Source organism: Eleutherodactylus coqui, chromosome 2 (assembly GCF_035609145.1).
Source record: "Eleutherodactylus coqui strain aEleCoq1 chromosome 2, aEleCoq1.hap1, whole genome shotgun sequence".
NCBI classification, from domain to species: domain Eukaryota; kingdom Metazoa; phylum Chordata; class Amphibia; order Anura; family Eleutherodactylidae; genus Eleutherodactylus; species Eleutherodactylus coqui.
Window position 1 is genome coordinate 288,164,097 of NC_089838.1, and position 23,821 is coordinate 288,187,917.

Genomic DNA, 23,821 nt, shown 5'->3' on the forward strand with positions numbered 1-23,821 from the left:
GTGTTATACAGGTCACATGATAGTTGAGGGAAGCTTGATAGTTGCCCCCCCCCCCCCGATACAGAGATAGTTGTCTCTCTCACCTCTTGATTACTACTTGAGAAGTCTGTCTTGGTCATTATTGTCTCATTGATCATTGTGTCATCCACACCACAGGTTTTTGGAGTCTCCTGGGATTGATACTGGTAGACAGCATGTGCTCCGGTCTCTGACGTATTCAGGGGTTGAATCAAGAATTTATTTTCTTTTGTCTCAATTATACCACTGAAATAGAATATTACATTATGTTTGAGTCAGTATTTCTCAAACAATGCAGTTTGTGAACTGTTCGCATGCTGCTTTGGTGAAAGTGTATCGTGAGTGGACAAATGGCACCATTGGGAATAACCGATGCGGAAACTGCAGAGTACCACATGCCATTGATATTAGAGGTGAACATCAGCTATGAGGGTGTGCGAGGGCCGGTGGAGCAACTCAACATGAAAATGTACCAGGAGGCTACCAGACATGTGTCTAAAGCAATAGTTCAGCAAACCCTGCTGTGTATGGGTCTCCAAAGTAGATGGATGGTCACTACATCAATACTATTAAAAGTACATTGGAAGAAAACTATTCAATGTGTGTGTCAGGGTCGGAATCAGACCACCACTGATTGGTAGAAAGTTGTCTTTTCCGATCAGTAACGTTTTCTGCTTCATCAGACAGATGGACGTTAGCTTGTGAGACAAGAAACGTCAGAGAATTAACACACTGCGAGCACTACTGAAAGAACACCAGTTGGTCGCGGCAGCATTATGGTCTGGAGAATTTTTTTGTGGCATTCTCTGGGCCGCCTCATCCATGTGGAAGAAACTCTGAGCCTCCTTGTTTATAAATCCATCCTTTCAGACCATGGACACCCATACATGCCGTTTGACTTCCCTGGGGCAGATAGTAATTTCCAGCAAGACTATGCGATATGTCACGCAGCTAGAAATGTCTGACACTGGTTGGAAGAGCATAATCAAGACTTGAACACAAATGAGCATCTGTGGAACCACCTGAATCATTGTGTTTGCTCTATGGATCCTCCCTCACAAACCCTCCAGCAATAGTGGGGTACACTGCAGTCAGAATGGCTTGTGATACCTGAGACAACTTTAAAAAAGTTAAAAATGGAAAGTGTTGGCCCTTTAAAAAGCAATAATAGAAAAATTGTAGAGGGTGATTAGGAGAAAGCTAATTTATTAAATAGTTTCTTCTCCATTGCATTCACACAGGAAAATTAAATGTTAGATGAAATGCAGAGTGATAATGTAAACTCTCCATTAAATCTCACCAGTTTAACCCAGGAAGCAGTGCAGAGCCACCTTAAAATCTTAAAATAGACAAATTTCTGGGTCCTGATGGCATACACCCCTAGGCTCTAAGAATTAAGCAATGTGATAGACCATGACTGGGCCTGTTCCACTGGATTGGCGGATAGCAAATGTGGTGCGAATATTCAAAAAGTAGTCAAAAAGTGAAGCCAGAAACTATAGGCCAGTAAACTGTTGAATAGTTTGTAACAGATGCTATCCTGGAGCATCTCAATGAAAATAGCTGTATAACGCCATATCAGTATGGGTTTATGAGAGGTTGCTCCTGTCAAACCAATCTGATCAGCTTCCATGGGAGGTAAGTTCTAGACTGGAGAGTCATTGGATCTCGTATATCTTGATTTTTGCAAAGCGTTTGATACTGCGTTCTATAAAAAGGGGCACTTGTCAGGTAGCTAGAAGTGGCTTTTATAATGGCTCTTATATTGGGATTGAGCTGTAGCTCAGGCTGTTCTTTCCTCTAATCTGACTCTGTAGAGATGAGAAGAGTGCTGAACAGAGAACAGACATAGTACAGTATCTAAGCCATACCATGAAAGGAAAGGAGGAGCTGCCTTTCCGCTGTTCTGGCCTCCTCTCAATTCTATGAGCGGAGGGCAGAGCAGCCTGTAATCAATAGCCAAATAGCAGCTAAAAGAGGTGGCTATTTTAGTGAGCTGAGACACATGATTTGGCTCACCATAAAGGGCTTGACTTCCCATGACTATCGCCACTCCTATATTTGTTATGAGCTTGGTTCTGGTGCTCGATTCATGTTATGAGCTTGGTTCTGCCGTCGTAATTGTTTTATTTGACTATTAGTTTAGGTCAGTCAAGTAAGCAACCTGTTATTAAAATTTAGAATCTCACCCTTGACAATACCTTTAATTAGTTAGTTGATTAGGTAACACCTCATACTCTTACATTAAAGGGGTTGTCCCGCGCCGAAACGTTTTTTTGTTTTTTTTAACCCCCCCCCCCCGTTCGGCGCGAGACAACCCCGATGCAGGGGTTAAAAAAACAACCCGCACAGCGCTTACCTGAATCCCGGCGGTCCGGCGTCTTCATACTTACCTGCTGAAGATGGCCGCCGGGATCCTCTGTCTCCGTGGACCGCAGGGCTTCTGTGCGGTCCATTGCCGATTCCAGCCTCCTGATTGGCTGGAATCGGCACGTGACGGGGCGGAGCTACACGGAGCCGGCATTCTACACCAGCGGCCCCATAGAAGACTGCAGAAGACCCGGACTGCGCAAGCGCGGCTAATTTGGCCATCGGAGGGCGAAAATTAGTCGGCTCCATGGGAACGAGGACGCCAGCAACGGAGCAGGTAAGTATAAAACTTTTTATAACTTCTGTATGGCTCATAATTAATGCACAATGTACATTACAAAGTGCATTATTATGGCCATACAGAAGTGTATAGACCCACTTGCTGCCGCGGGACAACCCCTTTAACTGCTAGATTGGATTGAAGACTTATTGCTTCCATGTTGTATAATGCTGTAATATATAGTACTGCTATATAGATGAAGGTTATTATTAATATCTCACCTTAATCCGTTGCACGCGCTCAGGGTGACCTGTGAACTGTTGTCATTCTTCACATACCCTTGATAAAAGCAATGATCCTAGAAAATACAAATACATATAATATAAAACTTAAGCCATAAGCCGGCTTCACACGGGCAAGAAAATTGTGCGAGATTTGTGCATTGAGAGACCATGAACCCCATTCTTTTGAATAGGGTCATATACATGAGCGATTTGTTCCCACATCTCAATGTGATGCAGGAAACAAATTGTGGCATGTCCTATCTTTGTGCGTGCTCTCGCATCGCACCGCCCATTGTTTTCAATGGGGCCGGTGGTAGCATCGCACCATGTGCTAGGTGCAAGCGATGCAAGGTCTCCCATTGAAAACAATGGGAGAAACTCCACAATCCTCCGCCATAGCTGTCAGTCGCAGCAGAGGATCACTACTTCCCTGAAGTGAAACAAAAACGCCTCACATCTAAAGGGAAAATGCATGTTGGTAAGCTCGAAATTGGGCCATGATTCACGGTCTGATATCGCGCTCGCCCGTGTGAAGTTAGCCATACACATAAGGGGATAAGTTGATGTACCCTGTCAGCATCCCCAACATTGGCTGAGGATCTTATGAGCCAAACAAAGGCTGGACAGACATCTGTCTGGGATGATTTAGTGAATCCTGCACTGAGCAGGGGGCTGGACCAGATGACCCTGGAGGTCCCTTCCAACTCTACCATTCTATGACTCTATGACTCATATGTGTGTGTGGGCCTCCCAACTCATAGCAGATTCTGTCAAAGAAGTGTAATACCCCCACGAGGGGGGCACCTTATGAAGATCAAGTATGCTGCATACTTGACTGATCTTCTCTTTAACCCATATGAAGTAATGCTAGGAAAGTTTGGATTAAACTGGGTTATGGAAGCCATTGGACAATTGCCCTCTCTGCCTTCCCCTTTGTCCCCTTTGGGGTGTATTTTAACATTTCTTTAAATAGATTTTTAGATAAAACAAGAAAAATGAAAATATAAACAGCATAGATATGCAAAGAAATAACATCCTCCAACACGCAACATGTTGCTAAAGAATTGAGGACTTGGTGATGGATTGGTATGTACTAATGTTGGTTTTCACTAAGGACGTCGTTGGTATCATCTAACACAAAAATCATCAGGTTTGTCAATGAAAACTGACTGTAATGTGTCTGTATGTTTAATATGTAAGTGACTATTTTGAAGCCCCAATAGTGATATCAATGACCTTACCTTTATCTCGGGACTGGTGGTGACCGGGGAACCATCTGTCAGGTAATGAGTCTCTGTGTAATTCTCAGATAGTAAGTCTCTGTGAGAAGAACAGGAAATATATTACAATATATCACGTAGTAATGGGTCAGTAACCAATTCTAAGGGGTCAACTATACTAATATAATATTCTGTGATATTTATTCCTTGTAGTGGGTTGCTTTCAGGATATGGTCAAGACTAAGAATGTATTGTCGGAAGCTTCTGGGCTCCAATATGAAATGTGTACCAAAGATCCCACCTACAGCACCATGTGGCATTTATAATACTGGTGGCTTCTTATGTGGCCATACAGACACCTACGTCTACCTCTGCAGCCCTATAGCCATGCCTGTGGAGGGTTACTACAGATCCTGGTAATTATACTGAAAGCTTTGACATTGGAGGAATGTGAATGTTAAAATAATATATAACAATTTTTGTAATGACATTTTGGGTAAACATGAATAAACCATTGTGGGCATACGGCGACACTCACTCAGTCTTTTCTAGATGAAGGACCATGGGTTGACCATCCACTTCAAGTCCATATTGTACCACATCTGGATATTCACTCTGCTGGTAGAAGAGGCACATTCACATAATACTTACTGAGGAATAGTCTAGAAGTGGTAGGCGATTGGTAGGATTTACTAATTTCTAACAACATATTGGTCTGAATAGATTAAAGAGCTTGTCAGAACAGAAAGTGGTTACAAAAAGTGTATCTTGCCCCACAGCCCAGGATGTCCATGTATCATTTTCCCATGTAGTTCTGCTGGAGAATAATTGAACATTTGCCGCTGGGTTCCCCCATAATATCTGATTGCTGAAGACAGCAGTAGGACACCCTGCAGTTTAGAGTAGGGACCCTTTTAACAAAGAAGGACTATCCAAAATGGAAACCCCTTTAAAGGGGGTTTCTGTGATTACACGGTTGATGACTTATACTATTGATGACATAGCCTCAGCATAGGTCATCAATAGTTGATCAGTGGGGATCCACTGCTCGGGTCCTCGCCAATCAGCTGATTGAAGGATTGGTGATGCTCAGGTGAGCGCCGCAGTCACTTAAGTCCATAGCAGGCACAGTGTCTAGTATTGTAGCTCACTTACATTCACTTGAATGGGGCCGTACTGTTCTCAGGCCAGGTGACCGATGAACATGACATCACAGGCCTGAGAAGAGGCTACAGCGGTCACCCAAGTGCTGCTGCCTCTCCTATCAGCTGATTGGTGAGGATCCTAAGCAGCGAAAGCCTGCTAATCAACTATGCATAATGCATCCTTAGGATAGGTCATCAATAGTGTAGTTCTGGAAAGCCCTTTTAAGTTGACCTCCATTGTGAGAGTTGAAATGTAGCATTGATTGAGTACCATTTCCACCCATTATAATCACATGGTGCTGCTCTCTGCCGCAGGTATCTGTCTGTCTATCTATCTATCTATCTATCTATCTATCTATCTATCTATCTATCTCATATCTATCTATCTATCTATCTATCTATCTATCTATCTATCTATCTATCTATCTATCTATCTATCTATCTATCTATCTATCTATCTGCCTACCTACCTACCTATCTAACCTATGGTAAGGTGCAGTGCTATAACAATTTTGTTGTTATTTATGTGCAAACGCTGATCCAGATATTTCTACACTTGTGGTCTTTGTCTATGCTCAGTCATTGCTGTGTGGTTATTTGCGCAACACACATCCTCTTCCTGGTAAAGCTCTGTTGACTGACATTACTTTCTGAGACTTCCGCCGGAGGATAGATGATATATCATTTATATCTTTCTCATCCCAACTACTGAAGCGCTGTCATTTTTTCATTCTGTAGACACGCTGACCTCTGCTGAGAACTTTCTTCTTTACCAACCCGTCCATAGTTACTGCAGCGTTTCCTTTACCGTGTGGGTTACTATACCTGAGTATCTCTCTTGTGATGTGCGTGAATTTTTTGAAGAAAGACCACCTGATATTTCTGCCCCGCTGGTATTTCATTAAAACCTGCAGGAAATGACATAGGATTAATGATATAAAATGGTTTTCTGTGCCTACTCTATATACAGATGGAGCAACGTTTAGCTTGACTCTTAATACATTAAGATACCTTTTGTGCAAAAGTCTATCTGTCCTTTTAATTGCTTTGCAATGACTTTTCTTGTGTGACGAGACCAATAACTGTACATTGGCTTAAGATAAGATAACCTGCTTTGTCATAGTCAAGTTAAACTTTGCTATATCTGTAACTAGTATTTAATCATCAGATAATGACAAATTATGGACCATTCCCAGAATTTTCAAGATCTCTGCTTTTTGCCTGAAGTTTCTTTTCAACCACAAGTTAAACATGAAAGGACACAGTGAGGCTAGTTACACACAGTCAGAACCTGCAGTGGCCAACAACTGCACAGTTTTGCCAGTATTTTGTGTGGCAATGGTTTTGCTGGATGTGGCAAGCAGCATCCTGTGCTTCCACTCTTAGGGCCCATTCAGACAGGTATATATCCCATCCAAGTGCTGTCTATGTATTTCCCGGACAACACAAAGAGCCATTATAGCCAATTAGGCTATTCACATGGGCAATTTTCTATACAAACCGATGGTCCGTGTGAAAAAAACGGCTGCGTGTTCCATTCTGGTCCATGTCACAGACAAGAGTAGGGCGTGCATTGCCCACTAACACCGGCACTTGGACAGCATATGGAAATGCGTTGATGTTCTGTTTGATGTGAGTTGTGTCCAAGATTCTCAGCTCAACTTGCAAATGGCTATCTGAATGTAACCTTGGGTGGGCCGCTGCTCATGAGCCAGTCCTGTATGCTTGACCCCCCAGATAAACTTTTCTAACTAGTCCCTGATAAAAATAATCTAATCAGTTGCTGACTATGATTGGATTTGCAAGAGAAGATTCCACTGCTTATAGTCACTATACTCTGGTTCATACAGGCTGGTCCTCTGTGGGTGGTTCCTCTGTCTACACTATCCATGTGCCCTTATAGGCCATATGGAGAGGGGCTGCCTTCATGGTACAAACACTAAGGGTGCATTTGTGGAATTTTCCCATTATGGATCTCGCCACAACTCCATTGTGAATCAGCAGCAATTCCAATTCAGTAGATTGTGTTGTATATTTAACCCAGATTTTATCCGATACATTAAAAAATCTGTGAAAATTTTTGCCTTTTCTACATGATAATGAACATACTGCAAATATGAAAATTTGCAGCATAGTCATTTTTCTGCACATGTGATAACGGTTTTAAAACCCCATTCACAAGTATTGTACTATATATTGCTGAGTGTATTGTGGAATCTACAGTACGAATCTGCAGCACTTTTGCAGAGTCTGTGTTTTTTGCTCCAGATGAGAAGAACAGGAAGAAAAAAACACAAAAAGAACATTCAAAACATCATCCAAATTTTGCCATAGAACAGATTTCAACCTAGAACCCCAGCAAGGCAACGTTGCAAATGACTAAGCCACCATTCTTGTTCTTCCTTCGTCTTTTTCTTCTCCCTTTCTCTGGTGGAAAAGGAGAAAAAGAAGACCGTGAAGGAGAAGGAGTTGTAGGAGGAGAAGAAATATAAGAAGTAGGAGAAGGAAAAGGAGAAAGGAGATGAAGGAGAATAAGATTGTCTACTTGTCCTTCTTATTATTGTACTCCTTCTCCTCCTACAGAGAAAAAAAAAAGCTGGGGCAGGAAGAAGGCAGAAGCTTGGTGGCTCAGTGGCTAGCATTATTGCGGTGTAGCACTGGGGCTCTAGGTTCACAGCTAATTATGGACAACATCTGCATGGAGTTTGTATTTTCTCTTTGTGTTAATTTTTTTCCATCTTCTCCTCCTCTGGGGAAGAAAGAAGTGTGGTAACTCAGTTGTTTGCACTACTGATTTGCAGTACGGGAGTTGTAGGTTCACAACTGACCAGGGACAATATCTAAAGGAGTTTCTTATGCTCTCTTCAAGTTTATTCTTGTTGTTGTTATTCTCTTTTAGAGCAGTATGGACAAGTGGGGTGGCTAGGTTGTTTTAGAGTGCTGGAGTTGTGGGCTCACAGCTGACAAAGGGCAACATGGAGTTTTTTATATTCTCTATGTTTTTCTTTGATGGGATTTAAATCTCGTTCCCCAACAGTGAAACACAAGAGCGCTAGCAACTAAGCCACATTCTTAGAAATATGCACATGCACACACATATGGTGCTAAAGCTGATTTTTACTCTCATTGATTTCAATGGCAGTCCGAATCGGCCATCCTAATTCACAATCACTTTTAGAAAATCAGGTTGGGTATTCCCGACCAGAATATTTCACTAAAAATCTGTAACAGGGTCTCAAGTATCATGTATGTGGCTGGTTTCCTAAATGTAGCAGAGGGACCTTTTGGGCCTCCTTGAGATCCAGAGTCCAAGTACAACGGCAGCATTTGCACCCCCTTTAGTTAGACCCTTGGATGGTCCTGAAAAGTTAGGCACCACAGAAGATCTTGTACATATATTCAAAAAGTTGTTGAGACTTGTGAAGATGCAGAAAAGAAAGAAGAATCTCAGCCAGATTCCCTAATGGTCATTTCTACTGATATACTGAAACTGTACTCATCGTGATGGTACGGTGAAAAGAGGAAGAAGCAGTATTTATGCAGTCACTAATATGATTTTCAGGAAACATGTCCTTCTTGAAATTAGAAGAATATAAACCTTACTTAAAAAAAAACACAACCAAATGAATCTGATCGAAACCTTCTAGGTCACATAGTATTATAAGGTCTTACCTTCACTCTGGACGCTTAGCAGCACGAGGAGGAACAGCGCAGCCAGCAGCATGGTTACTGTGCTCTTCGTTTCGTGTCACAGATAAACAAGTGACAAAGGAAGTGTGTGCAAGTGCTAAAATTTTGCATGTGAAGGTGGATTTCGCAATGCTGTGTATCGACAGCACGTCAACCTTAACTTCTCAAATGCCATATTAGGAGCCAAGATTGAGCACCAAAATACAGTCATTTGGGGTATGTTTTCTGAGTAGAAGAGCCATTCTATTCTGCAATGTCTCTTTCCTTATTTGTGCTACTTCATTGTTTAACTCATGAATAGAATCAGTAGTTTCATTAATTACCCCATCCATGATGTATCTGGGTAAAGAATTGGCTCAGAAATAGAAAGCAAAGGGTGGTAATAAACATTTCATACTCAGATTGGGCCATCGTCGCTAGCAGGGTGCCACAGGGTTCAGTATTGGGCCCCATGCTGTTCAATATATTTATCAACGACCTGATGGAGGTAAAATGTCAATATTTGCAGATGACACAAAATTATATAATATATTCAATGCAACGGAGAACAATGTACCGCTACAAACGGACCTAGATAAGCTGGGGGCTTTGGAAGAAAAATGGCAAATGAAGTTCAATATTGAAAAATGTAAGGTTATGCACTTGGGCAGGAGAAACGGATGTCACCAATATACACTTAATGGGGTACTGCTAGGGAAAAGTGATATGGAAAAAGACCTGGGGGTACTAGTGGACTGTAGACTAAACTGGAGTAACCAATGCCAGTCAGCTGCTGCAGAAGCTAATAAAGTCTTGGGGTGCATTAAAAGAGGTATAGGGGCGAAGGATGAGAACATTATCCTCCCACTATATAAGGCACTAGTCAGGCCCCACATGGAATACTGCGTACAGTTCTGGTCACCGGTGCTCAGGATGGATGTTACAGTGCTTGAGGGGGTTCAAAGAAGGGCAACTAAACTAATACATGGAATGAAGGGACTGGAATACCCAGAGAGGCAATCCAAATTGGGATTATTTACCCTGGAAAAAAGAAGGCTAAGGGGCGACCAAATAACTATGTATAAATACATGAGGGGACAATACAAGGATCTCTCCCATGATCTGTTTATACCCAGGACTGCGACGGTAACAAGAGGGCATCCGCTACATCTAAAAAAGAGGAAGTTTCATCACCAACACAGAAAGGGGTTCTTTAGTGTAAGAGCAGTTAGACTGTGGAACTCTCTGCCTGAGGATGTGGTGATGGCAAAATCCATAGAGGAGTTTAAAAGGGGACTTGATGTCTTTCTGGAGTGGAAGGATATAACAGTATATAAATCTAAGGTCAATTGTTAATCCGGGTATACAGGCAGGTAGGAAATATTAGGGGTTGATCCAGGGATTAGTCTGATTGCCATTATTGTGTCGGGAAGGAATTTTCTCCCAATGGGCTATTTGGCTCCTGCCTCTTGGGGTTTTTTGCCTTCCTCTGGATCAACAACATAGGAGGATAAACAGGCTGAACTAGATGGACATTGTCTTCATTCGGCCTTACATACTATGTTACTATGATAGCTGTGTATGCGTATACATTAAGTTTATTTGCTAGCATAATTCCCCATTCTGACCAGGCGGGCCACCACATCCATACTTTATCTGAAGTAGTGAATAATTCTCGTCTTTACCAATGCGGAGTGTTTGCAAGGTTTATCCCAATGATCTCTTGAGGTGAGATTTCAGGGCGTCCTCGAACAGCTGGCATGACTCTTCCTATGGTACAGTTACCCCATCCTCCCATTGGGAGCCAGGAGCATGCCCGATTACCGCATAGGTAGTATATTCCTCGTTTTAATGCTCTAGGAATTATGCCCCCATAGCTTGCCAACCATGTCAGTAGCCACATTATGTTATCATGCAGTGCAGTTTTACATCCCTCTTCGCCACTATGTGGAGCACAAATGACATTCATTGCCGCACACCAGCAGTCGGTGCTTTGGTGGTCACATATTTTGTTTTCTCTTTGCATAGTGAAAGAGAGAGTGGCATTTTCACAATTCGTTTTTCCAACGTGCACTTTAGGAAAAGGAGGGTAAAAATGTCCATGATCTGAGGGATATGTATACATTAGCCCCACACACACAGTAGGTGCCACTTAGATGCCAGCAATTTCTAGATAAGTCCCTTGTATTGACAAAGCATTCTGGTCAGTATGGTTAACATTAGAGATGAGCGAGCATACTCGTCCGAGCTTGATGCTCGTTCGAGTATTAGGGTGCTCGAGATGCTCGTTACTCGAGACGAGCACCACGCGGTACTCGTCTCGATTAAACGAGCACTGACCATTGAATTCAAAGGAGCCGGCAATACAGCCGGCTCCATTGAAAGCAATGGGCTGCCTGCAATCGCGGGATGAATTGTCGGGAAGGGCTTAAATATATAAGCCCTTCCCTGCAATTCATCCAGAAATGTGTAAAAATAAAAAAAATATATACTCACCTTGTCCCGGCAGAACGATGTTAGCCCATTGAATTCAATGGAGCCAGCAATACAGCCGGCTCCATTGAAAGTAATGGGCTGCCGGCGATTGCAGGATGAATTGTCGGGAAGGGCTTAAATAAAATAAGCCCTTCCTTGCAATTCATCCAGAAATGTGTAAAAATAAAAAATATATATATACTCTCCTTGTCCCGGCAGACGGAGTTCAGCGCGGCCGGCCTGCAGTGGGTGTGAAGGGGGTGTGAGTCAGACATGCCCCTGATTGGCTCAGCGCTGAGCCAATCAGAGGCAGATCTCACTCACACCCATTCATGAATTCATGAATGGGTGAGTGAGTGTTGCCTCTGATTGGCTCAGCGCAGCTCTCAGCTGAATGACAGCAGTTCAGCACCACAGTGCAGGGGACAGCAGGAGAACACGCGGCTGTGCCCCGGCAGCTGAAGGGAGGTGAGTATCTATTTTTTTTGTTTTTTAAATCACTTTTAATTCATTTCCAGGGAATGGCTTATATGTAAAGTCCTTCCCTGAAAAAGAATTCAGGTGTGCCAGCAGACCATTGTCTTCAATGGAGTCGCCAGCAGCAGCAGCGACTCCATTGAAGAGAATGCCTGCATTTTTATTCTTTTTTACACTAAAATCTTTCTTTTTCAGGTAAGGGCTTATATTTTTAAGCCCTTCCCGAAAATTCATCCCACGCTCGCCAGCAGCCCATTGCTTTCAATGGAGCTGGCTGTATTGCCGGCTCCATTGAATTCAATGGGCTAACATCGTTCTTCTCTGCCACAGCTGTTACAGCTGTGGCAGAGGAGAACGATCGTTATGCTGACAGTGGGGGGGGGGTCTCAGTATTGTGGCTTAATAGTGAGACCTCGGAGCCCGAAATGCAGCCCTGCATGTTGCTCCTCGCCTGCCCTATCCATTTCTGTGTTTTTTACATGACTTTTTGCTAAGATTTTCACGAATGAAAACCTTAGCGGAGCACCAGTCGTATACAAAAATGCTCGAGTCGCCCATTGACTTCAATGGGGTTCGTTACTCGAAACGAACTCTCAAGCATCACTGAAAGTTCGACTCGAGTAACGAGCACCCGAGCATTTTGGTGCTCGCTCATCTCTAGTTAACATCTAAAAGCCCATTTAGACACAACGATTATCGCTCAAAATTCACTCAAAAGCCGTCTTTTGAGCGATAATCGTTGCATGTAACTGCACACACATCGTGCAGTTTTCGTTATCCCGTCGCTCATCGTTGTCTTTCAGCATGCTGAAATACAACGATGAGCCTTATCAGGGATTCACAGCGGGATACAGCTGATACTATTGTTTCAGTTGTGTCCTGCTGCCTGGTAACGGGTTGAGTATGAAGAACAGAGCGGTCCAGCTCTGTTTTCATACATGGCACGGAGCGCTCGGCTGTATAACAGCCGGGCGCTCTGTGCAGAAAACATCTGGATGTAGAAGACAAGCGGGGAAACCCCGCTTGTCTTCTGCATCCTCTGCTCCGAGCACTCGGCTGTTTAACAGCCGGGCGCTCGGAGCGGAGAACAGATGTATGCAGAAGGCAAGAGGGTTCTTGGTCTGAAAGGGAACTGCGAGAAGTGACAAGAAAATACTTTGTTATGTTTTTTAAATTGTTTTGCGTTGACATAATAATAGTTTGAAGACTAAGAGAGCCTGGGGAGGGGAAAATGCCACATTTGTCAAATTATGCTTTGCTGAAATGGCAAGGGTAGTGACTGTTGTTCGGGGGAGAGGAAGCGCAAATGGAATCAATCTGGCAAAAATGCACCCTCCCTCCCCACCAGTAGGCAGCCACTCAAACGCCCAATCACCACATACTAGATATAAGTGCAGGCATTTCTTAACGAAACGATATGCATAGCTTTGCAATTTTCCAATAGGGATGCCTGGTATCTTATACACAATACAATATAAATAGTTTAAAATTCTCTCCATGCGGACCCCAGCGCACCACGATCCTTTTGGACCCTCCAATGCTCTGCAGCTCTGGGGATCTGATTTTTGCACATAGTCACAATGGGTAAGATTATTGTTGAACAATGGACTAATGTCTATTTCATTACTCCTCATTATCCGTGGAGGTGAGAATTGAAAACCCGTATGACTGACTGTATAACTAACATGTTTAGGTAAAGCCATTGCGAGACTTACCCTGTAAAGAGGTATCTGCCCCCAACTTATCACACGATCATACGTATTTGGAACAATTAACTTAGTTTGTCTGTCAAATATGAAGTACTAGCTTACCCGTCGTGCGTTGCTGCGAAGACAGACATACATACATACATGCATACATTCGTTTTTAAATATCTAGATAACAACCAATCACAGCGCAGCTTTCAAGTTACCTCAGTGGTATAATATATAACAACCAATTACAGCGCAGCTTTCATGTTACCTCAGTGGTATAATATATAACAACCAATCACAGCGCAGCTTTCATGTTTCCTCAGCAGTATAAGAAATAGCAACCAATCACAGCACAGCTTTCATTTTACCTCAGCATTCTCAATATGCAGCAATTGTCAAGCGAAATATTCGGCGGATGCATCATTTTGTGATTGAACACGCATCCCGTTGCTTGTAATGCCTTTTGCTTTCGTGCTTGAGATGGAAATCAAACGATCTTTGTCTGGGGGGCATAACTGTCGACGATGCTCGCACGCGCGCCACCTATCGTAGGATAGTTGTACTATGCCAGTAATCTTCCCAGGAGTGTACTCAACAACTTCCCAAAGTTTCATGGTGATTGAATGAATGGTGTAGTAATGCATGAAGGACAGACAGACAGACAGACATACATTCATTTATATATATATATATATATATATAGATGACATCAGGAAGTGAGAGAATTAGATTCCGTACGTAAAATTTGGACGCTAATTCTTTAGCGCTTAGAATTAAATAATCGAGTTGGGACCCATTAACTTTTCCTATTTATGACATAATCAATGCTCGTGCCAAATTTCAAGTTTCTATGACATTGGGAAGCGAGAAAATTGGATTCCGTACGTAAAATTTGGACGCTAATTCTTTGGTGCTTGGAATTGAATAATCGAGTTGGAACCCATTAACTTTTCCTATTTATCACATAATCAATGCTCATGCCAAATTTCAAGTTTCTATGATATTGGGAAGTGAGAGAATTAGATTCTGTACATAAAATTCAGACGCTAATTGTTTTGCGCTAGAAATGAATTACCAAGTTGGGACCTATTAGCTTTTCCTATTTTTGACATAATTAATGCTCGTGCCAAATTTCAAGTTTCTATGATATTGGGAAGTGAGAGAATTAGATTCCGTACGTAAAATTTGGACGCTAATTCTTTTGCGCTTAGAATTGATTAATCGAGTTGGGACCCATTAACTTTTCCTATTTATGACATAATCAATGCTCGTGCCAAATTTCAAGTTTCTATGACATTGGGAAGCGAGAAAATTGGATTCCGTACGTAAAATTTGGACGCTAATTCTTTGGTGCTTAGAATTGAATAATCGAGTTGGGACCCATTAACTTTTCCTATTTATGACATAATCAATGCCCATGCCAAATTACATCGTGAAGTGAGAGAATTAGATTCCGTACTACGTAAAATTTGGACGCTAATTCTTTAGCGCTTAGAATTAAATAATCGAGTTGGGACCCATTAATTTTTCCTATTTATGACATAATCAATGCTCGTGCCAAATTTCATGTTTCTATGACATCGGGATGGGAGAAAATTAGATTCCGTACGTAAAATTTGGATGCTAATTCTTTGGCGCTTAGAATTAAATAATCGAGTTGGGACCCATTAACTTTTCCTATTTATGACATAATCAATGCTCGTGCCAAATTTCAAGTTTCTATGACATTGGGAAGTGAGAGAATTAGATTCCGTACGTAAAATTTGGACGCTAATTCTTTGGTGCTTAGAATTGAATAATCGAGTTGGGACCCATTAACTTTTCCCATTTAAGACATAATCAATGCTTGTGCCAAATTTCAGGTTTCTATGACATTGGGAAGCGAGAAAATTAGATTCTGTACGTTAAATTTGGACGCTAATTCTTTGGCGCTTAGAATTGAATAATGGAGCTGGGACCCAATTACTTTTCCTATTTATGACATAATCAATGCTCGTGCCAAATTTCAAGTTTCTATGACATTGGGAAGTGAGAGAATTAGATTCCGTACGTAAAATTTGGACGCTAATTCTTTGGCACTTAGAATTGAATAATCGAGTTGGGACCCATTAACTTTTCCTATTTATGACATAATCAATGCTCGTGCCAAATTTCAAGTTTCTATGACATTGGGAAGCGAGAAAATTAGATTCCGTACGTAAAATTTGGACGCTAATTCTTTGGCGCTTAGAATTGAATAATCGAGTTGGGACCCAATTACTTTTCCTATTTATGACATAATCAATGCTCGTGCCAAATTTCAAGTTTCTATGACATTGGGAAGTGAGAGAATTAGATTCCGTACGTAAAATTTGGACGCTAATTCTTTGACGCTTAGAATTGAATAATCGAGTTGGGACCCATTAAAGGGGTTGTCGCGCGAAACCAAGTGGGGTTATACACTTCCGTATGGCCATATTAATGCACTTTGTAATATACATCGTGCATTAAATATGAGCCATACAGAAGTTATTCCACTTACCTGCTCCGTTGCTAGCGTCCTCGTCTCCATGGTTCCGTCTAAATTCGCTGGCAGCTTGCTTTTTTAGACGCGCTTGCGCAGTCCGGTCTTCTCCTTTCAGCACGAGCCGCTTCAGTGTGCTCCCCGCTACAGCTCTTCTGCGCATGCGCAGACGAGCTGTCACTGCTCGGGAGCGCGCTGGAGCGGCCATTCTGTACCTTCCTCTGTTAGAGGAAGGTGCAGAGCTGCCGAGCTGTCCGGAGAAGCCGCCCAGCTGTCCCGCCGTCCAGCTGTCCTGGTAAGTGATGGGCCGGGGGGGCTGCCGCTGCGCCGGGCTGCGCCGGGGGGGGGGGGCTGCCGCTGCGATGGGGGGGGGCTGTCGCTGCGATGGGGGGGGCTGTCGCTGCGCCGGGGGAACTAGCGCTGGGCCGGGGGAACTAGCGCTGGGCCGGGGGGGGGCTGTCGCTGCGCCGGGGGAACTAGCGCTGGGCCGGCGGGGGCTGTCGCTGGGCCGGGGGGGCTGCCGCTGTGATGGGGGGGGGGGGCTGCGCCGGTTACCTTCTGCCTGGCGGTGGGTGACTGGTCGGCCGTGTTCACTCCAGGGGTCCGGTCGGCGGCTGCGGGGCGTCTGGTTGCCATGGAGACACAGCTGGTAGCGTCTCGGGAGCGCGCGCGTCGGGCTACAGCAAGCGATGCGAAAAGAGCTGGCGGCCATCTTGGGAAAAAGTTTTATAAGTTGCTGAAACGCTGGAACGGTAAGTAGAAACCAGCTAGGAAAGTCATTTACAGGGGTAATTAGTAATGTATGTTTAATTAGGGGGACTGGGCAAAAAAAAAAATTCACTGCTTCCTCGAGACATCTCCTTTAACTTTTCCTATTTATGACATAATCATTGTTGAATGAGATGTCAGAGTTTAACATACAAATGTTAGCGACCCATAACAGGGTCAGGTGAAGCTGCACTTTCACGGAAGTCGGAGGGTTCCTTTCATCTTGCTGAGGGCTCAGGACCTTCTTGCAATTGCTGGCATGTATCCACACTGGTCTTCCTTCCAGCTTGACGGCAGTAGGCGTGGTCAGCTGTGCTTGGTATGTCCCATCAAATCTAGGTTCGAGGGCTTTCCTGGCGTGCTTCTTTACGATGACCCAGTCTCCAAGCCTCAAGGAATGCGTCCTTTCGAGCGAGTTAGGGTCTGGAATTGAAGAGAATACACGTGAATGAACTTTAGACAGATGCTCATGCAATTCTATTAGGTAAGATGTCAGGGTTGAATAATCTGCCTATAACTTTTGTGGGAAATATAATTCTGTTTTTGGCACTGATCCAAACAAAATTTCATATGGGCTCAACTTCTCTGGCCCTGTAGGAGTGATTCGGAGGGCATATAGGGCCACCGGCAGTGCCTCCACCCAGTTTAAAGAACTGAGTGAGTCTAGGAGTTTTGCAAGCTTTAACTTAATGGTCTTATTAAGTCTCTCTACCTTCCCACTGCTTTGAGGATGGTAGGGGGTGTGGAAGGCCTGTGTGATGCCAAGGGTCTCCAGTATGTGTTCCATTATTTTTCCTGTAAAATGGGTACCTCCGTCACTCTCTATGACCTGTAGAACCCCATATCTGCAAACTACCTCTGTTAGTATTTTCTAAGCAGTGTTCTTCGCCGTAGCGGATGTGACCGCCCATGCTTCCGGCCAGTTAGAGAACATGTCTATAGCTACCAGAACATATTCATATGTGCTCATCTTGGGTAGCTGTATGTAGTCCACTTACAGTCTCTGAAACAGGTACAATGGTTAGGAGTATGTTTCCTTGGGGTCTTTACAATTCCCCCAGGGTTGTATCTTGCACATGTAAGACAACCCTGAACAAACTTTGCAATTAGGGTCTGAATTCCTGGAGCAAACCAATGTTTGAGGACCAAAGAGCACATAGCCCCTTTTGATAAATGTGTAGGACTATAGGCTAGATTGGCCATCATGGGATAAAGGCATCTTGGAAAACATGTTTTGCCATCTACCTGCCAAAGCTTTCTCTCAAGAACTGCTCCCACCGACATCCATACCTTTCTTTCCTTTTCACAGTCTATAGTAATTTTAGAACCCTTCGCAGAATAGACGTAACTAAAAATTCAACTTTTATTAAATAGAATATTAAAAATTCTTTTCATATAGGGCTCAAGACACACCCACAACGTATCGCCACACCACAAGAAAAATTGTGTGGATAAAGGTGTGGCGATGACTAGGGAAATTGGGAGTCACATGAACTTGTAGTCACCCCTACATATGGCAAACAATGCACTCTTGTGTACCAATTTCCCAGAAGCAGTAATAATAAAGAAAGCACTTTAGAGCACACTAATTTGGAAGATAACCCAGGTGTGCAAAGTTAGTAGTCATCCCAGTAGACGCATAGGAGGCGCGTACTGTTAAATGATATGCAGTTCCCGGTTCAACGCGTTTCGTTGCAGATGATGCAATTCATCAGGAACCATAGTTTGATTATAGATTAATATGAAAAAGGATAGTTACCACAAGATTAAATAAATAGATAACTACCCACCCCTATAGATAAAGGGAGAAGGGAGATGTTTTGACAGCAAACCAAATTATGGTAGGTTCACTAGTGAGAAGATATGTCTGTATCCTATATTGTAGGGAATGGTATCGATAATATAACCCCACATAGATAGCTCAATCTGCTATTTCTAATTCTCCCACAAAAAGATGTCAAATTTTTCTATGCAGAAGGCAAAAAGGGCTTTTCTATTGCTCAAATAGAACCCAGCTCAGAATCTGGAGATAACTGTCTAAATTCCCTTTCTAAAGTCAAAGATACGACGCAAAATAATAAAGATAAAGTCTAGCCATGTAAACTTGATGGTAGACTACTGGCATTAAGGAGTCTGCAGCCAGAGCCCTTCAGATATAGTTGCTTAAGGAACGGACCTGGGGGTGGACCAATTCTGCATGGCCAATAAGGTACAAGGGGAGGATATGTGTTGACAGGAGATGCACCTCTTTCATACATGCATACATTCGACTATATATAAAGAATAGTCAACTTCATTATCTGTATATGTCAATGTATTCAGTTTGTTAATATCAGCCTGGGTTTCAATAGTGATCCTCCCAGAATTATGCTGATTAGTGAACCGGGAATGGACTATTAGCTGTGTTTACCGGAGGTAAGGGGAGGTGCCATGACGTGGTCAGGTCACATGATTGCATTGGCCGGAAATCAGGTGCCCATATCCCTTAGATTCTGGGCGCACGTTGATGATGCAGACACCATGTCCGCCATGTTTATCAAGGGCAAAGGAGGGTATGATTACATAATTGGGTCACATGATCGTGATAGTTAGAAGTCGGATACCTAAGGTGTATGCGCGATCTAAGACGCGTAATGATGATACATGCATAGGACCTGCGTGACCACTATTTGCAAGGAAAGAGATGCCTAAAATAAAAGCGCCAGGACCTCGTATACCATTACCATAGTATATTACATATCTTGACAACAGAGAACATATGTCCCTATGACGCTATATCATGTCATGCGACTGTATCACATGACCGCTCTGAAGGTCCTATATCATGTCATTTGATTACATCACATGACCGCTCTGAAGGTCCTGGCACTTTTATTTTAGGCATCTCTTTTCTTGCATTAGTGGCCACGCACCCTATGCATGCATCATCAATACGTGTCTTATATTGCGCATACACCTCAGGTATCCGACTTCTAACCATAGTTGGTTTTATTATAAGGGCTTACTCTGTCTGTCTGTCCAGCCTCCTTGGAGGGCCCTCAACTAGAGGCACTCAAGACAGAACAGGTCTACTTGATAGATAGTCTTCTATTCTTTGGCCACACTACTGCAAAGTGTGCCTTATTCACAGAGTGACTCACATGTCCTCCTATTCACGGAGTAACTTACACGTCCTCCGGGTCTTTCTGCACTGGAAAACCCCTAAATCTTTCTGTGTTGTCTCTGTGATATAGGAAGCACGCAAACACTACTTGTAAAATTATTACAGCAACAACAAGCAAGTTAAAATCAATACCATATAATCCATGCATTCAAGCAGATGTTCCCACAAAGGCCAATAGATCTTCTTCCAGCAAGAGCAAACAGCAGTCTATACAGGAAAGGTCACACAAACTCATGAATCCACCGGTTCAAACATTATTAACTTTAGTAGATTCAGAACCTGTACAACCTACTTCACTCACTCCCTCCTCCCGCGATCCTGGTAATCCATGCAATAGGACTGCTTACACCAGAACCAACTGTGCAGACTTAGGCCTGGGCCTATTTTGTACATGGCTCTGAAGATCCAGACTATGAGGAAGATAGTATTACCAATATCAAAATGGATTACCGTCTTCCTCAGCGGTGGATTCCCTACCTAAATTGACGTGTATCTAGTTTTTATATACATCAAACTCATCGGGTATCCCTAATATAAGACAGTCTTTTACATATAACGCGCTCTGGCCTGTTGTGCCTCACATGGCTCCCAACGAGAAACCACAGAGCCCCCTGTCTAAACAAACTGGGCAGTTGTGTAAGGTCACAGCTGCCACGCCTTGCAGCCTCCCCCATTAGAGGTTCCTTAAAAGACAAGTTAAGCACATATAAAGCAAATCACCATTCACTGGTACACTGTGTATGAAGTCACACACCAAGCCACAGAAGGGCGAGCAGAGCCCAGTAGACCGGCAGTAACACAATGGGTTACTTACCATGGTCTCCCCATGTCCTGGTCTCCATCTAGCATCCGTAGCCAGAGGTGCTATCACGCTGCCCGCATTCTCCACCAAAAATGTTATGGCAAAAATTAGAGATGAGCGAATGTACTCGGTAAGGCCGATTTCGCAATCGAGCACCGCGATTTTCGAGTACTTCACTACTCGGGTGAAAAGTACTCGGGGGCGCTGTGGGGCGTGGCGTGGTGGAGCGGGGGGTAGCAGCGCGGAACAGGGGGGAGCTCTCTCTCTCCCTCTCCCCTCCACTCCCCTCTGCAACCCCCCGTTCACCCACAGCGCCCCCGAGTACTTTTCACCCGAGTAGTGAAGTACTCGAAAATCGCGGTGCTCGATTGCGAAATCGGCCTTACCGAGTACGTTCGCTCATCTCTAGCAAAAATATATGGCCAATTAAGAAAAGTTGAGTGTACCCTGTGAATGACGTCATATGACCCATAACATCATATGATGGAGGAATTAAATGACAGAGCCCACACAATTATGGATTCAGCAAAGAATTCCTACCTGACCAGGGTCAGGTAGCTTTTATTTATAGCCCCTAATTCAGGTGTGATACAAGTTTATTGGACAATTTCCAATCCAACATCTGACTGGAAACTTTAGAAATTAAAACTGCATTCATTGGATGCATTCTGACTTTTTTGACATAGTTCCGAGTTGCGCAGTTAAACTTCCAAAGTTCCTATCGCAACATATGTGTCCCTGCTCATAGCTAAAGCCACACGGTCACATGGTTTACCTAATACATTCCATGTTTACTCTGTGGCATAGCTAATAATTCAAACATCACTTAAACATATATAATTCAGTCCATGATTATTTTACATTTGATTATTACCTTATTACATTATTCTATTGGTTAATAAAGGCATTAACACTAGAGATGAGCGAACGTACTCGTCCGAGCTTGATGCTCGGGCGAATATTAGCGTGTTCGGGATGCTCGTTACTCGTAACGAGTACCACGCGATGTTCCGGTTACTTTCAGTTTCCTCTCTGAGACTTTGGCGCGCTTTTCTGGCCAATTGAAAGACAGGGAAGGCATTACAACTTCCCCCTGTGACGTTCAAGCCCTATACCACCCCCCTGCTGTGAGTGGCTGGGGAGATCAGATGTCACCCGAGTATAAAAGTCGGCCCCTCCCGCGGCTCGCCTCAGATGCCTTGTGACTGAGTTAGCTGAGGGAAAGTGCTGGTGCTGCTGTAGGGAGAGTGTTAGGAGTGAGTGTAGGCTTCAAGAACCCCAACGGTCCTTCTCAGGGCCACATCTATCCGTGTGCAGTACTGTGGAGGGTGCTGTTAGCAGTGTTGCACAATTTTTTTTTTCAAAATCGGCTGTCTGCAGAGCATTGCGCCCTGCATCAATAGTCCAGGGACAGAAGTGGTGGTTAGGCAGGGAGAGTGTTAGGAGTGAGTGTAGGCTTCAAGAACTCCAACGGTCCTTCTTAGGGCCACATTTAACCGTGTGCAGTACTGTGCAGGCTGCTGTTAGCAGTGTTGCATTTTTTTTTTTTTTTCAAAATCGGCTGTGCAGAGCATTGCGCCCTGCAGTAATACTACAGGGACAGAATTGTGTAGGCAGGGCCAGAAGACATATATTATTGATTGAATATAGTCAGTGGGCCTTTTCTTTAAAAAAAAAGGGAAAAATTCTATGTGGCCTGCCTCTGTCAGTCCTCAGCGTTCTGTGTACGTGTGTGGTGGGTGGAGATAGTAAAAAATTAATACGCAGCCAGCTACGTTTAACAGCAGGCTTGCGCCAATTTATTTCCTGCCTTCCTGGGAAAAATCACCGCTCTGCTGCACTTCATATAACTGCATTTCTGTGGAACAGATTTCTTATCTGATTGAATATAGTCAATGGGCCTTTTCTTTTAAAAAAAAGGGAAAAATTCTATGTGGCCTGCCTCTGTCAGTCCTCAGCGTTCTGTGTACATGTGTGGTGGGTGGAGAACGTAAAAAATTCATACGCAGCCAGCTACGTTTAACAGCAGGCTTGCGCCACTTTCTTTCCTGCCTGTGAAATTCCTTGCTCAGCTGTAGTTAATAACTCTGCAACACTAAAGTTCTGTGACACATTTGCAGGGGCACAACACAGTTATTAAACTTATTATTCATTGAATAGACGCAGTGGGCCTTTCCTTTTAAAAAAAAAAGGGAAAAAAGTATCTTTGGCCTGCCTCTGACAGTCCTCGGGGCTCTGGGTACGTGTGTGCTGCGTGGAGAACGTAAAAAAAATCAGATGCAACCAGCTACGTTTAACAGCAGGCTTCCGCCACTTTCTTTCCTGCCTGTGAAATTCCTTGCTCAGCTGTAGTTAATAACTCTGCAACACTAAAGTTCTGTGACACATTTGCAGGGGCACAACACAGTTATTAAACTTATTATTCATTGAATAGACGCAGTGGGCCTTTCCTTTTTAAAAAAAAGGGAAAAAAGTATATTTGGCCTGCCTCTGACAGTCCTCGGGGCTCTGGGTACGTGTGTGCTGCGTGGAGAACGTAAAAAAATCAGACGCAACCAGCTACGTTTAACAGCAGGCTTGCGCCACTTTCTTTCCTGCCTGTGAAATTCCTTGCTCAGCTGTAGTTAATAACTCTGCAACACTAAAGTTCTGTGACACATTTGCAGGGGCACAACACAGTTATTAAACTTATTATTCATTGAATAGACGCAGTGGGCCTTTCCTTTTAAAAAAAAGGGAAAAAAGTATATTTGGCCTGCAGGCTTGCGCCAATTTATTTCCTGCCTGGGAAATCAAATCACTGGTAATACAGCATGCTGAGGGGTAGGGGTAGGCCTAGAGGACGTGGACGCGGCCGAGGACGCGGAGGGCCAAGTGAGGGTGTGGGCACAGGCCGAACTCCTGATCCAGGTGTATCGCAGCCAACTGCTGCACGATTAGGAGAGAGGCACGTTTCTGGCGTCCCCACATTCATCGCCCAATTAATGGGTCCACGCGGGAGACCATTATTAGA

General features: G+C 43.6%; 1 protein-coding gene across 2 annotated transcripts in view; it reads right to left on the reverse strand.

The window, feature by feature from the left end:
- LOC136612678 (zinc metalloproteinase-disintegrin-like MTP4) overlaps window positions 1-8,999 on the reverse strand; it is a 51,348-nt gene extending 42,349 nt beyond the window's left edge. Inside the window, exons 1-6 of one of the 2 annotated variants that reach the window (XM_066593186.1) lie at window positions 8,930-8,999; window positions 6,083-6,165; window positions 4,651-4,727; window positions 4,134-4,212; window positions 2,890-2,966; window positions 84-264 (exon numbers count right to left, since the gene is read on the reverse strand). In XM_066593186.1, the coding sequence (XP_066449283.1) occupies window positions 84-264; window positions 2,890-2,966; window positions 4,134-4,212; window positions 4,651-4,727; window positions 6,083-6,165; window positions 8,930-8,981 (549 nt within the window). In that variant the 5' untranslated portion in view covers window positions 8,982-8,999. Of the gene's footprint in view, window positions 1-83; window positions 265-2,889; window positions 2,967-4,133; window positions 4,213-4,650; window positions 4,731-6,082; window positions 6,166-8,929 lie in introns of both variants that reach the window. The other variant, XM_066593185.1, reaches the window with a different exon arrangement.
- Window positions 9,000-23,821: the final 14,822 nt, after the last annotated feature.